General features: G+C 33.4%; 2 protein-coding genes across 8 annotated transcripts in view; both read left to right on the forward strand.

The window, feature by feature from the left end:
- The window catches only part of LOC120091408 (pre-mRNA-processing protein 40A-like), a 64,018-nt gene that overhangs the window by 25,895 nt on the left and 21,639 nt on the right, over nucleotides 1-16,484 (forward strand). For 4 of the 7 annotated variants that reach the window (XM_090306759.1, XM_090306757.1, XM_090306758.1 and 1 more), the window contains exon 30: nucleotides 2,153-2,734. In XM_090306759.1, coding sequence (XP_090162885.1) covers nucleotides 2,153-2,343 — 191 coding nt within the window. In that variant the 3' untranslated portion in view covers nucleotides 2,344-2,734. Of the gene's footprint in view, nucleotides 1-1,285; nucleotides 1,640-2,152; nucleotides 2,735-10,471; nucleotides 10,588-16,484 lie in introns of those variants that run through there. The other 3 variants (XM_090306762.1, XM_090306763.1, XM_090306761.1) reach the window with 2 other exon arrangements.
- Nucleotides 6,089-6,740, forward strand: LOC150032633 (phytosulfokines-like). The gene is made up of 2 exons (XM_090306766.1): nucleotides 6,089-6,361; nucleotides 6,448-6,740. Exons 1-2 carry the CDS (start codon nucleotides 6,224-6,226, stop codon nucleotides 6,571-6,573), a joined length of 264 nt encoding a protein of 87 aa, XP_090162892.1. The 5' UTR covers nucleotides 6,089-6,223; the 3' UTR covers nucleotides 6,574-6,740.

Below are 16,484 nucleotides of genomic sequence, written 5' to 3' on the forward strand. Positions count from 1 at the left end.
CTCATAAATTAAGGCGCACCTCAGGCGCACACCTTTTATGAAGTCTTAAAGCCCTGGGCCTTGAGGCCTTTTCATTACTTTTAAAATATTGTAATAATTGAGGTTTTTTCTTCTTTATTAACTAAAAAAAAAAAAAAATCAAATTTACTAAGCTTAAATGCAAAACTTCTTGTGTTTAGGGATCTTATTTTTCATATTTCCACTTCAACTATACTCTCTCTTTTCTATGTATTACTTTTATATATAGTGCCCCTCACAAAGAAAAGCCCGCACTTTCTTTTGGGCTTTGCACTTATGCCCCATAAGACTATTGCGCTTTATTGCGTCTTGAGCTTTAAAAAACATTGGAGCGATACATAATGCTTTTGATGCAGTTCAAGCTTGAGGGAGCTTTGGGTCTAAACATCAAACCTCAGATTAGAAATTGTTGGCATTAAGACTGAGATAATACCTTCCAATCCATCGCTGCAGTTAGGGGGGTGGTCAAACACTTACCAAGTGTTCCTAAAGGCAACCCCGAAAACATCTCTTTTTTGGGCTCTAATTGTTGGAAAAAAATTAAAAAAAATTTAAAAATTTCAAAAATTTCAAAAAGAGAAGACAAAAAAAAAAAAAAAAAAAAAAAAAGGAATTGAAATTTCTCATATATCTAAGGGTAGAAGATTAGCTCCTCTCCAAGCTGCACTATCCAACCTTCCTACTTAGTACCTACTACTTTTTCGGAATGCCAACAAAGGTTGCTAATATAATCAAAAGACATTTTCAGAACTTCCTTTGGGGAGGGGTAACGTTGAGGGTACCTATAAAGCATCTTCTTATATAATGGAATGAAGTCCTCTTTCCCAATGAAAAAGGCAAGTTTGGTCTCCATATTAGCTATTGATGCTAAATGTAAGGCCTCCTATTATTCATCAATATGTAAGGAAGGGCAAGAAGGGGAAATCACCTGAGGGGAAAATAGCACACTTGAGGTACGTGTTCTCTGTTATTGAGGTGGGAACTGTCGGAAGGAGTTACAAGAAGAGTTTGGCAAGTCTGTAATGAGGGTGGAATATCTTGAGGCTGAAGTTTCAGCAAGAGGAGAGGGGCACTCTCGAATACGCCATTATCTGTTCTTATTTCATTTTAAGCAATTTTACTTTTCTGCTATTATTGTGATATTGTAGCTTGTTCTTAGTACTTGTAATTGAGGAGATTGAAACTATTTGTTGAATCAATATATCTGGAAACCAGGTTGTAATTTCCTCTGTTTTCTATTTTGCTTGTTGGGATCTTCTGAGTGCAGGAATAGTCTCGAGATACCTCACACTAAACTTTGTTCACAGCCCCTTAATAACCTCCTTGGAAGTGGAAATGAGGGTACAACTGACTTTTGGCATGATTCTTGGGCATGTAATATGGATAGACCCTTGGCTCTTTGTTCCCCACTCTTTTCGGTCTCCTATAAGAAGGTGTCTATGGTAAAAGACCTTTGGCTAGAAGAATTGGCCTTTTGGGAATTGGATTTCAGAATATTTTTGAAAGACGAGGATGTATCGGAATTAGCTGAATTAAGCCTTCTATTATCAAACGTTTGCTTTTGATGTTTGATGATGAAATTATGGTTGCCAACAAGGTTTTGTTTTGTTCTTGCTCAAAAGCCTTGATCATTGGGCCGTGAGCACTCCCATCTCTTTACTAAAGCTATTTGGCATGATGAATACCCTAAGAAAGTTAAATTCTTTCATTTGGGAGCTTTCTCACATGGCCATTTAACTCTTAACGATAGTGCTCTATAGTTGAAATGTCCATAGGACTGAGATGGGGTTGACTTGCTTGTTTCCGCCCCCATTCAATTCCGTATTGCCACAAAATTTTCTATTTAATTTCGTGGAGATTAGGACAGAGAATCTCCGTGGAGAATTTGTGGGGATTGGTTTCCCCACAGAGAATTATTCTCTGTTTAAGAAAAAATCAATTAAAACATGTTTTTAGAAAGTTTTCAATTAAATAGTTAATTTTACACTATGAATTCATATTTACACGGTTAATTACTTAAAAAAAATCTTAAGCCTCTAAAATGAAATAAAATAAATGTCATAGGAAGTTTTTTAATTATCCATACATAAACTAATATATATGTATATTTTAAACAACGATGATAAATAAACAGAGCAGGGAACGGTCGTCGAAACTTCTTTACCCACTTCCTGCCCCATTCTCGGTCTAAATGGGAATTCCCCATCCAATGGGGGGTGGGTCCTTGCAAGTCAGAAAATGGACATCTCTACTTGGGAGGTGTCTCCTCCATGGCGCTCTCTCCCCAAGTTGGTGTATCCTATGGAAAAACAGTATGGATACTGAGTTTCACATTTTCATTCAGTACTCTTCTTGTTCATAGTTATTGGAGCAATTTACATATATAGCCTTCAGCTGATCGGTGGTGCTCTCAAATGACCCATATTCTCTTCTCATTTTGGGTTACTATCCCCCTTCAAGGAAAAGGTGATCCTTTGAAAGAATTTCGTTTGTGCTTTTTTGTGGTCGGTATGGATTGGAAGAATCTGGAGGACGTTTGATTTAAATGAAAAGGAGTATCCATTTTTCTTTGCTAGCGTTGTTTTTCTTCTCTTTTGTCCAATTAGAGAAGTCTTTAATAGCTCCTTTTGATTGAGACTTTCTTTTCTCCTCTTTCTTTCGTAATTTTCATACATCATGAAATTGTTTCTAACAAAAAAAAAAAAAAAAAAAAGGAAAAGAAAAGAAAAGAAAAAGAATTCAAATATAAACCTTCAAGGCAATTTGGTTGTATACTGTGGAGTCTGAATTAAGTTTGTTATATTAGAGATTGAGAATAAGTAGGAGTAAACACTATCATGAATTGGCCTAGTGGTAATTAGAAACATGACCTTGATAAAGGGTTAAGAGATCATGAGTTTAATCTATGGTGTCCACGTATTTAAGATTTAAGATCCTATAGTTTTCTTGACACCCAAATGTTGTAGGCTGTTGGTTATCCCATGTGATTAATTGAGGTATGCTTAAGTTGGCCTAGACACTCACAAATATTCTTTAGAAAAAAGAGATAATAAGTGAGGAGTCCTAAAACCAAATGTGGTGAGCTATTTGTGAATTTTTTATCATTACCCATATTATCAGATAGATCAAACTCTAACATCTTTTAGAGATATCAGCCACAAAATCTTATGTGGTATAAACACTGTAGAGATCTAACTGTATTTGCGACTGTGAGAATTGAGAAGAGAAGCCCGTGAAGATCAAGGGAAATAAAGAAGAGAGATGAATGAAATATGAACGGTTGACTTTAAGAGGCAAATATCATAGAGAGTTGACCACATAATGATCCTTTTCATCTCTTCCCCTTATTGCTTCTACTTTTTCTCTGTCCTTGCCCACAATTTTTTATTATTTGTCATTCAAAAAGAAAGTAATGGTTCATAGCTCTCTCACGTACACATTTATTATGAAAACATGAATTCTTGAAATTTTTTATCTGGCTATTGAATATGATAGTTTACAAAGTTGGTGGCTTAGAAAGTCTTTATTTTGAAATTTTAGCATGGGCTCACAAATGCATGCTTTCGGCGAATAATTTTGCTAGGATATAAAGTTCTGGCTCCCTTTTTATTGTGTAAAAGTCGTCAGTTATTTGAGTAAGTACCACCTACAAGAACTAGTCTAAGTTTTATTTCCCTATTTTTCTGGGAAGTTTATGTACTGTTAGGAGCAACATTCCTAGAATCGGGTCAAACTATAATTGTTCAAGTTGATTCATTAGTTATGAAACGACGCTGGATTAGCTAGATTTTGTGGGTTAAGTATTTTATTTGTATGTTGATGAATTAACTTGTAAGATTTTATTGACATAAGATAACTTGTCTTGTCAAGACATTATTAATCTCCTTAAAGGTTGGATGTTTAAATTCCTTCATCCTAGTTGAAGTCATGATGAGAAAGAAACTTGCAAGGTTTGGATGATTAAATAAAGATTTGACCAATAATAGTAAGTGGTGGCTATAGTCTCCAAGCTGACCTTTTCCACTACACCCTCAAGAAAGAGATATCATTATTAGGGAAATCCAAATCATTTTAGAGGACCTACCCACATAAGAATCATTGAAACACCACTATGTTTTGCAATTTTTGGATGCCTATAAGAGAGGCATGCATATTTGTAATCATTACATCATTGTGCTTTCTTAGTTTTGTTTCCCACATATGCACCTTGTTGTAATAGATTCCCTCTCCAACCTAACTCTCTAATATGAAATAGAAAAAGAACTTAGGGGTAGCTGGATCGTACATATCTTTGTGTAATCCACCCAATCACCAAATTAAAATTTACGAAAATATCGAAGTATCGTTAGTTTTTTTTAACTAGGTTACAAAAGAGAGTAGCATAATGTTAGTTAGACCTAATTATTGTCTTGTCACATATATCTTTTAGTTTAGGAAATAAGATGGTAGAGATATGAATCTCAAATATTTGGAGAGAGAGGACTTAGGAGCCTCATAAACCATTGAATATGTTTAGTTTGACGCAATGAAACAAAACTTAAAACATAAATAAATCTAATATCGTGACTAAAAAAATTAAGCTAACAAATTAGAGTTATTTTAATTCTACAATAAATTAGTTTGATAACATGGTTCCAAGTAATGTTACAAGAATTTGAACTCAATGAATTTGCTGCAATATCATGTTATATGGTTGCTAGACCAACGAGATTGAAATTGTTACAATTTTATTTAAATAGAAAGGTTACAAATTTAATATTTTCTATTCTTTACGCTCCTTGTTAATGAAATTTGAGGCCCAAACTAAAATTAACAAGTAGATAACACCACTATTACATATCAATATTTATTTCCACAATATCATAGTAAATTACCACTTGATTCAAAATTTTAGATAAATAAATAAATAAATAAATAAATAAATTATAAATTATTTTAAATGACAACTATTAAAAATATTTACAACTAATAGCAAAATATCATATTCTATCTGTGATAGATAGTGATAGATTACTATATGTGTCTATCTGTATCATGATAGACAGATAGTAGTCTATTGCTATCTATCGTAGTCTATCATAGATAAATCGTGATAACTATTATTTGTCAATATTTTGGTTCATTTTCTTATATTTGAAAATAATCTTAAATAAATCATTCAAAATTTAATTTCCAAGTTTAGTAATCTTGTTAAAAACATTTGCTATGATTTTTACAAACATTTGAATTCTTAAACAAAGTTAAAAAAATTCATTTTATTAATTAATTAATTTTTTAAGTTTTCAAAATTTCCGCTATGTTTTTTTAATACAATGGGTAGGAAGCTGATAACGAAACAAACAAAATTACAAGTAAAAATATTGTTTATAAGCTTAAATTTTAAAAAGAAAAAACATTGAATAGATCTAACTTTTAGGTTGGTTATTGTATTTAGTAAATCATTAAAATTTATAAAGCTACTTAAAAATCTATTTTTTTCTGTGTAATAAACTTTGAGCTCTAAATTTTGTGACCTAAAAGGTCATTGACTTATTCGGTATTTTTTTAAAATTCACCACTCAAGTTACTTTTATATCTAACCATAATTTTTAAAAACCGTTGAATGTGTCATCATAAACTTGTCAGATACACAATTAAAAACTTAGAGACTTATGTGATAAATCTAAAATTTGGAGATCTATGTGATAAAAATATAAAACTCCATAGACTAAACTCATAGTAAATAGACTAATTATGTAAAATCCACATTAGGAAGCATATACTATCTTATCCCCACTCAAAACAAAAAAAAAAAAAAAAGAAAAAGAAAAAAAAAAGAAAAAAAAAGAAAAAAAAAAGAAAAAAAAAGAAAAAAAAAAGAAAAAAAAAAGAAAAAAAGCATAGACAAAATTGAGACGACACATCGATTGTGGCATGTGAAGTTGTAAAATGAAGCCACAAGCATGGTCCGACACATAGTCACGAGAATAGCCGTTGACAAACGCGTTCTTCTTTTTTTAAACCCTCTCCTAATTATTATTTCTTTCCACACAACTTTATATTTAACTTTAAACATTACAAATGATTAAATACAATTTTAAGAGAAAAACTCATGTTAATAACAAATCCATGCTGCTTACTTTTGTCTTGAACTTCCAATTTTGCCCTTCCACAATGCCTTTATATTCATCAACACAGTCCTTCCTCTTCCCAATCTCTCTCTCATATGGCTTCCAAACTTTTCACCTCCATCCTCACATTTTTCTTCCTTTTCCTCTTCTTTTCCTTCTCGTCGAGGGCCACTGTTGCTGCTCGGCCCGTGCCCGGTTTTTCAAACGCTTTTCCCGAGACTTCTCGAGATGGGGTATGTAAATTTATCAGCAATTTCTCTTGTTAATATCTGGTTTTAAAAAGAAAAAAAAAGTGAACTTTTTTTACTTTGGGTTGTAGTTGAAGGTTGTGGATGATGTTTTGGAGGAGGAGAGTTGTGATGAAATTGGAGAAGAATATTGCTTGATGAGGAAAACTCTTGCAGCCCATGTTGATTATATCTACACAGATGATCAGAAGCCATGAGATTATTTGCACCTTTGATTTTCACTTTTTTGTTTTTGTTTTTTTCCCCATTGTACATTCTCACCAATAATAGATTTAAGGGAATTAAAATGAAAATGTGACAAAGGAAGAGATTCTTTCCTAGCTTTCTCTTCATTTTTGGAAAAATTGATGTCAATTTTGTTTAATTAGTGTGACTAATGGTTAATTTAATATATTCCTAGTAAAAAAAAAACATAGGATCACGATAGGGAAATTATTTCAAATGGTAAAATTGTTGAAAATATTTACAAGATATAACAAAATTTTTAGAACTATCAATGATAAACGTTGATAGACACTGATAGAAGTCTATCACTGTTTATCAACGTCTATCATTGATAGTTTTAAAATTTTGTTATATTTTGTAAATATTTTAGTTCATTTTTCTATATATAAAAACAACCCGTCACGATATCCTAATTATGTATTACTATGTAAAATTGTTATCATTATATTTGATCAACCTACTATGATAGTTATTTCTAAGTATTCACCGTAGATTAAAAAAAAAAAACTTATTGATATGTCGAGAAGACATTAATATTCAGTTGTGTGTAACCAATAAATATATGAATTTGTTGGGCAATATGAAAATAGAAAATTATAGATTTTTATAAGAGAGTGTGTTTGTTGGTTTACCCAACGTTAATGAATGAATATTTGTTTTTTCTTAAAAGACATAACTCAATGGGGTTGTTTGAGATGCTGAGATGATATAGGATGTGGGAAGTTTTGATGTTTAGAGAGTTCTGATCAAGTATGATTGAATATGTTCAAGTATTGAGATGATATATGATACACGGAAGGAAAATGACAGTGAGATACAAAACACGTTCCAAGAATGGGTCCATTAACAATTAAAATCGGGGAGATAGGATAATAAACCTTCAAACACTGAGACTTTGAATAACCATGAATAGTTTGTAAATATGTGACTTTCTTATTAGTTTCATGTACATAGAAAACACAAAGAAGAATATCAAAGTGAACTTGGCTTAGTGATATTAATATGACATTCATCCCTAGAAGTTGAAGGTTCAATCTTCTATCTCACAATTGTTCATGACACCTAAAACATTATAGAGAGACTAAAATTGTTTTAAAAAAATATGGATTCGTTGAGTTCAGATTAGTTATTTTCATTGTTGTTTAATTTTTTTTTTTACATATTATGTGAGGTTCATTTTTTTTCCAAATGGAATAATATAAATTTATATTGCTCTCGGACGAGGAGTTAATACTCTCATTATTCTTTTGTTTTCCTCTTTTTAAGTTCAAGAAATGAATAGGTTAGCTTGGAAGTTGCAGAAAGTTTTTTTCCTTTATTATTTCTTAGATGATTTTCGTGTGTAGGCTTCTCTTTTCAGAGTGGATAAAAATTAACAAATAATTGTATCAATTTAAATTATGACTTTTATCAATATATCAATTAATATTCTATTTCAGATTTAAATAAATAATGGGTGATTAATTTATTTCTAACCTATTATCCTTATTTTAAATTTTAATAGATGACTAGTCATCGAAAATGCTCATACCAATATTTTTTTTTATTGTTCTTGAGGTACTTTTATTGGCAAAGTTAAACCACCTCGAGTTTTTTTTTTTAAGTTTTTCCTATTTTTTTAGATTTTTTTTAAAAGTATTTTTTTCGGAAATGTAGATAACCAGTATAATTAAATGTTCAAAATTATATATATTTGAAATTACAGATGTCAGACATCTTTAGATATTATGTTTGTTTTATAGGAATGTTTTTGAAGATATATGGGAATACTTGGATAATTGTGTTTGTTTTGTGGGATTTCTACCGGGAATGCCTTAAATTTACACCATGTTCCAAAAATGTTCTTCCGACTATTCATTAATTAATAATTAATTTAATATAAGTTGAATTTATATAACATATTTGTTTTTTGTTTGATTTTTTTTTTTAAAAATTAATATAGTTTCATTATTTTATTTGTTGTTTTTCTCAACAAAATAGTATAGATTAATTTAAATTTTTTATAAAATAAATATTAATTTAAATTTGAATTTGAATATCTTTTTTAAAGATAAAAAAACATCGATAATATAGAAAGTGAAATACATAGTTGACAATATTTATCTTAATTATAAAATGATAATAGGATATATGTGTGTATATATATATATATATATTGCTGGATTTTATGTCCTAAAACTCGTAGTTTATAAATTAATAAACACATTCTATTTTGTTTTTCGATAAAATTGTTATTGAAATTGTAATCTTGAATCCAATAAACTAAAGTCATGAGGCTATTTAATGTAATTTGAACTTTATATAGTGACATAAATGTGGGTCAAGTTCAAATATATAGCCAAAATGGTCTATAGTATATGAATGAGGTTGGGCGCCTTATTCTGGGGACACTATGGATGTGGTCCATTTTGTAGTTAGTACAAACGATGTGATCTTAAATCGTTCATGTGGAGACATGGAAGTGGGGGCATCCCATGTAAAGAGTTTACATAAGACTGAACTATGAAATAGTCACTTTTTACGTTCTAAACGCCGTTTTATGTATAAAACTGACTATTTCGTTAATTGATGACCTAAGTAACTTAATCTTAATCCTGAGCTAACTATGAACTCCCGTTCACTCGAAATTATCCTTAGATCTACATAGATGAGGGCAACTCATTATCACTGGCCCAATAAACCTCCCATTTCAGGGGTAAGATCAGGTGGATAGTTGGGAACATAGGGTGCAAGACATAATTCACTCCTACCCGTTATAGGGATAGTAGATAGGTTGTTCCCTTTAGTACTAAATCCAGGTCTTGAACAAGGGGCCCCACCCTCTCCTTGGCCCGAGAGGGGTTCGGTTTATAGGTTTGACCTTAAACTAATTGTTCAATAGAGGATCAATGGAACTTAAGGAATAAGATGTAGTCTTGGGGGTAAAATGGTTTTTTTGACCCAGCTAATACCACGAACAACCTATGAAGGATTAACTTACTAATCATGGTTATATTATATGGACACAAATATATCTATAGTAAGGGGAGTACAACTACGAGACTATAGTGGAATGACCCGTGAGTTAACAAATGTTGATTAGCTCAGTCTAAAAAGTATAACCAGCTAATCTCGGATCGTTGGAGCCCATGATCTATAGGTCCATTAGGTTCCCCTACTAGTTCATATGGAATAAACTTAGAACAATATGATACAATAATTCGAATTATTTGAATTAGGTGAAGAGAGAGAAACCGACAAGTATATGTGATATAGTGGTCGATTTTTCAGTTTAGAGACAACTTTAATATTTAAATGTGATTTAAATATAAAAAATTACATTCATATTCGGAAGCTCGGAAATAATGGAAATGGTCAAAGATGTAAAAAGTTAAAGAGCTAACTTTTGACTTTGAAAAGTCAAACTTTGACTGACCTTATATTCAAATGTGATTTGAATTTCGAGAAAATGAATGCGGGTTCATGCTCGGGAGGTCAAAATTAGTCAACACGGAAAAAATCATAAAAAGTCAAAATGTTGACTTTTCGGTCAAAGTTTGACTTTGACAAAATGACTATTTCGCCTTTTGCCTAAAGTTAGTGGGAAAATCCAAACTTTTGTTGGATAATTCCTCTAATAAAATAGTGGGCTAAGTGTTGGCTTATAGTGGAGACATTAAGTCTACTTAGATAGTGGATTCTAGGTATTGGATTTTTATAGATTTGTTTCATGCAATTGTTGCATGGTTTTTTCTATAAATTTGGACTTTCAATTTGGATTAAAGACTTTTTCCAATTTTGCCAAAATAGTTTTCAAAATTGGGCTGAAAAATAAAAACCCAAACCCAACCCAAAATCTATCTTCTAATTCCATCTCTTTCTCTCTCTCAGGTTATTCATCCATCAGGTCCCACAACCCGGTTCTGAGTCCAGAGGATAGTAGGTCAGCTTTAGTGGTGGTCCGTTTGTGTTCGGGTGGAGATGAAAATGTTTCGGGAGCTTCAAAGGTAATTTCTTCAAAAAAACCCTAATTAATTAAGTAGGGTTGTTATTTTCCTTTTAATTAAAAGCAATTAGAGTGTAATTAGATCCTTATTCCACTACGTATGTCTTGTGTTCCATCATATATATATATATATATATATATATATATATATATATATATATATATATATATATTAAAAAAAAGAAGGGTTTAAAAAAGTAAAAAAAGAAGACCTTAAAACGAAAATTTTAGAAAACCCATGTTTCAGGAGAATCCAAAACTTTCAAGATGCCCTCCGTAAATCTCCAAATGCCAAGATATCTTATATTAGTGGTAATCCACATGCTCACTCTATATGAATCTTGAATTCCCATGAAACAAACAACCCCTTAAACCTTTTCATAATGCCTATTTTCCTCTTAAATCACATCCTTTTGTTTTGTATGTACCTTTTGTGCCTTTTCTTTCTTTTCTTTCGTTTTTTTTTTCTCTTTTTAATTTTACATTCTTGTCCTTGTATCCTTCTATATTTTTTCTGTATCGTTTCTATTTTTTTCTTTTATGGTGCCTCTAAGCTTTTTTTTTGTTCCTTATTTTTTTTTTCCTTTTATGGTGCCTCTAAGCTTTTCTTTGTTCCTTATTTTTTTCACCAATAAAGGATTGGTGAAAACTAATACACACACTGCATATATATACATGGTTTAACCACACCAGTCTACATTTATGCTCTATAGATTTTCAACCATTGGGCATCGCACGTGTCCTCAAATGAGTATAATTAAATTAACATATAAGTTTTTAAACCTTTTTAAATAAATTAAAATTCTCTTATTGTTCATATTGTGTTCAAATTATGTTTGTACATGTTATGTTTTTTTTTTTTTTTTTTTTTGAACTTGGTTAGATTCTTTTGTGTTTTTTTTTGACAAATAATAAAAACAACTAAGAAAAGTTACTTTTTTTTTTCCTGTTTTGAGTAGAAAAATATGGAGTATGTGATTTGAACATCTAACCTCTTGGGATCATATTTTATGATGTACCAGGGGCCGATCCTCATAAATTGGTATGAATCAAAGCAAATGGTTGAGTTGCATGAGAATTGGATAAAATAAAAGATAACTTATGGGACTACAAATTTACCAACCTCACAAAAAGATTTCGTGTCATTATCTTGAATAGAAGCTTTATATAATTAGTCTGGAAATCGTATCAATGTTAATATTGTAGAATTAAAGGCTGTTTGGCATAGGAGATTGGGTCACCCATCGACCCAAACTTTAGAATTCCTAATTAAACAATGTAATCTGCCAGCTAAATATAATGAAGAATCTGGTTTTTGTGAGTCATGTCAGCTTGGAAAATCTCATGCCCTACCTTTTTCTCTTTTCTAATCGTTTAGCTCGCACCTGCACGATCGTTTAGCTCGCCCAGCCATCGTTTAATAAATCTGTATTTACTTAACGACTTCGTGAGTTTCTTTTTGAGGAGAGAAAACTCAAAAATCCTTTTCAAACTTTTGTAAAAACTTCTTTTCAAAATAGGAAACCACTTTCCTTTTAAAATCATGGTTACCATGATCCAATAACCACCCACTATTTTGGTTATTTAAAAGAAAAAGTATTAATTATCTAATAATTAATATTATTATAAACATAAATGATAACCAACTTATCATACTATATTTATAACCTATAGTTTTAATATTTTATCTTATGAAATATATAAACCATAGTTATTTTTCTATTCCATAGTACTTAATGTAAATCTAATTTACATTAATTCTCCACTAGATGTATCTTATACATCATAACGATTATATCATATATAATCAAAATACCTCACGTCAATTTGAACATTTCAAATCAACACCAAGAATTGATCCTCAACAGAATCCAAGCTACCAAGGGACCTCATGGACCTATAACTCCAAAGCTCCAACGGTACGTGAATAATTGACTAAACTTTTTAGTCACGAGATCCACAATCCGTTAACTGTCAGACACTCCACTAAAGATCGACAGGTGAGCTCTTCTCACTACAGATATATTATGTGTCCATCTTAATTAATCAATAGTGCAACAACCCTTCACAGATCGCTCGTAAGTACAGCTGGGCCAATAATCGTTATGCCCTTGTAGTTATATCTGTCTCTTTAAGTACCACTGATTCCTCTAATGAACATAAATCATAGTCCTACTATGACTGAGTCTTCTCTTTCAAAGAGAAATTGTGGCCACTATGTTCAAGCCCCAGAATTAGCCCTTCAGGGAGCAATCTCTCTACTTATCCCTGCTTCGGGAAAGGAGTGAATTCCATCTTGTGGATTGAGTCCCAACTCCCAGATCAGACAAGTCCCCAAAAAGATAGGCATGTTGAGTTGGCAATCTGGCCACTCTCACCCATACTAATCAAAGGACCGCTCTCAAAGGCAGGAGTTCACAAAACACCCAGGATTGAGGTCGTGTCACCTATGGTCGTTTAGGTGAGATGCAAGTCTCTAGTATCAACGACGTTATATATAGAGTCTAGTCATCTCGTGGTCCAGGTATTATACAAAATCTTTATATAGGACACCCCCGCTCCACGTCTCCACACGAATGGTCAGGATCTACCATCTGTAGTAGTTTACAACACTTGCAAACCTCTACAAAGCGGGTCGTATCCGTAGTGTCACCAGGATTAGGTATCCCACCTTAATCCTTATACTACAGACTGATTTAGGTTATCACTTAAGACATGATCCACTTGTATATCACATATACATGGTTAAGTTCATATAAGATAACCATGGAGCTTTGTTTATTGGATATGAGTAAATGCCAGAATTAAATAACACTTATTTTATTCATTGAACAATGTGTATCTTTACAAAACAATGAGACTCCGGAAGAATTAGGACATCAATCCCAACAATCTCCCACTTGTCCTAATGACTCGAGAGACTAATGTACAATACAATAAAAATGTATAATATACCCCCAGTATCATCTCCCACTTGCCTGAGACAAGATGCCGCATGTCCTGCAGGCCCAGACTTTCCAGGCGACCCTCGAATACTTTAGTCATGAGGACCTTTGTAAAGGGATCAACAACGTTGTATTCAGTAAGGATTAGATCCTTAGCTCTATACATAAGCATGTAGACTCTTGTTCTCTGAAGATACTCGAGGATCGTCTTAACTGCCGTCCAGTGATCAACATCCTCCATTGCTTTCTTAGAAGACAACGGATCCTCGATCCCATCATTCACAATGACGTTTTGGGCTTCAGTCAAACCCAGGTAGCGATCCGGTGGGTTCATAACCCTTCCACTACGTCGAGGCAGTCTCAACTCTTGAGCTGGTTGACTAGAAGTTTTCGACCTCAATAACTCTTGTTGATCTGTCGACCTGTTCAACAACTCTTGTTGAACCCTCAGCAATCTCAGTCTCACTTGAGATCTCACGTAAAACGAGCTTACTTCATGGCTTATGATCCCTTATGTGATCTTCTTCCAAGAAGATAACATTAGTGGAAACAAAAACTTTGTTCTCACTTGGATCATAGAAGTATCCTCCTCTCGTTTCCTTGGAGTAGCCCACAAAGAGGCAAACCTTCGAACGCGGTTCCAACTTCTTTGAGTTAGTCGCTAGCACATGTGCCGGACAGCCCCAAATCCTGAAGTGGCGTAAAATACCTTTACGACCTCTCCAGAACTCAAAAGGTGTTTTAGAAGGAACGTTGTTCAGGATATAACATGCAGTCTGCACTGCATAACCCCAAAACGAGTCTGAAAGATGAGCATAACTCATCATAGACCAAACCATGTCCAAGGTCCTGTTTCTCCTTTCTGATATACCATTCTGCTGAGGTGTACTAGAGGTCGAGAGTTGGGACACAATCTCATGTTCTATCATATAGTTAGTCTTCACAACGATCAAATCGTAGTGTTTTTATCTTCTTACCTAACAAGTTTTCAACTTCAGCTTTACACTCCTTGAACTTGTCAAGGGATTCAGACTTACATTGCATTAGGAATAGATACCCAAACCTTGAATAATCATCTATAAAAGAGATAAAATATTCATACCCACCTCGAGCTTTAACATTCATTGGACCACAAAGGTCTGAATGTGCAAGCTCCAAGGCTTCCTTGGCTCTGTAACCTTTTCCAGTAAAAGGTCGTTTGGTCATCTTGCCTTCAAGGCATGATTCACATACCGGCAAGGAGTTTTCTTCTAAAATCTTTAGAAGTCTACTTTTCACCAACTTTTCAATTCTATTGAGGTTGATGTGACCTAACCTTAGATGCCAAAGATGGGAGTTTTCCTTTGGGGAAACTTTTGGTCTTTTAGCTGTTATTGCCGTACTGAACATTTCAGTGTTAAATAAGGCTTTTATGACTAACGGCCTTAGTACATATAAGTTATTTTCCATTGAACTAGAACCAATCTCCATTCCATTCTTGAAAATAAACACTTTATTCTTAGAAAAGAAGACGGCATAACCTTGTTCAATGAGACAAGAAACCGAGATTAAGTTCCTCTTAATATGAGGAACTACAAAAACACTATCCAGTAATAGATAACGTTTCTTGTCAACAAATAACTTCAGCCTCCCTACAACAATAGCTGAAACAACCTCACCATTACCGACTCGAAGAGTCATCTCTCCTTGTGATAACGTTTGCCAGGAACTAAATCCTTGGTAAGAGGAACTGACATGATTGGTAGCACCTGAATTAAGGATCCAGGCGTAATCATCATTCTCTACCAGACATGTCTCCAAGACCAATAAATCATATTTACTGTCTTCTCTCCTCTTTTGGAGAGTAGTGGGATCGAGGTCGTTTGCCACGAAATTCATTTCACACGATTCTTTCCACTGTAAGTGGATCAGTCATTTTTAAAAGCTTTAAACGGAATTACTAACGAGTTGCTGAAAAGAAAAACACATTGACCTACGTTAAGTTTTAAGCAAATACCCGTTGTAAAACAAAACAACATCCAATAAGGTTTGAGCAAAACTAACATGAACCTTGTGTGACATCTAGTTTCGCAATGAGGCTTCAAAGGTTTAGGACAAAAGCCGCCGAAGGGAGGTCAGTTATCCCTCCTCTGAATTGAGAAGTTCTCAACCAGTCATTAATACTAGAACAACTATTGTTCCTATAACGACTAGCCATCATTGATTTGGTCAAGAGATCATTAACTTACTTAACAATCTCTTGTAAGTGTGACCCACCATTTTAAGCCCATGAGGTCCGTCCCAAAAGGCCAATCTGAAGGGAAAAAATCTGATTGGGGAAAAACCTAAAGTGACCCTATCCATTTCTGGAGTTCACCTTGATATTGACCAACTGCATAAAACCCATCCAAAAGGGGCCGCTCCGGAGGCGACACGAGGGCGTATAGAATGATCTCACGGTGTGAACCAATGACAGAGACCATAGGACGTGTTGGCACACACCCTTCACCCACTTACTATAAATACTCTCTTCGTCCACCTTGATATTGACTCATGCAAACACCATCCGAAGGGGGATGCATCCTAGGGCATCTCGAGGCTAAGCATGAATCCATGGTGTGAACATACAAGGAGAAACGTGAGTGGAATCATAGACATATCTGATACACCTCCTCTTCCCATTGAGTATTTTATAACCTAGGGTTTAGCTTACTTAGAAAAAACACGGCTAATGATTTTAACTAAGTGTCTTTTAGGTTTTCCCAAGAGTAACATTTACCTTGGATAGTTGAACAACTTTTGGTCATCATCCATTAAACTCTTTAACGGGGTCTTTGACCAAAACGTCGCATGCTTGTTGAAAATCTATCTAATTCACTTTTCCAGGTAGGTTCCCAGGTAGGGGTGTTATGTTTCCGTCAACTTAAGAACCCCAGCCTAGCCAGAACCCGCCTTAGACAAAAGGTCCCTTATA

Source organism: Benincasa hispida, chromosome 11 (genome assembly GCF_027475165.1).
Source record: "Benincasa hispida cultivar pf3 chromosome 11, pf3_genome.v1.1, whole genome shotgun sequence".
Lineage (NCBI taxonomy): Eukaryota > Viridiplantae > Streptophyta > Magnoliopsida > Cucurbitales > Cucurbitaceae > Benincasa > Benincasa hispida.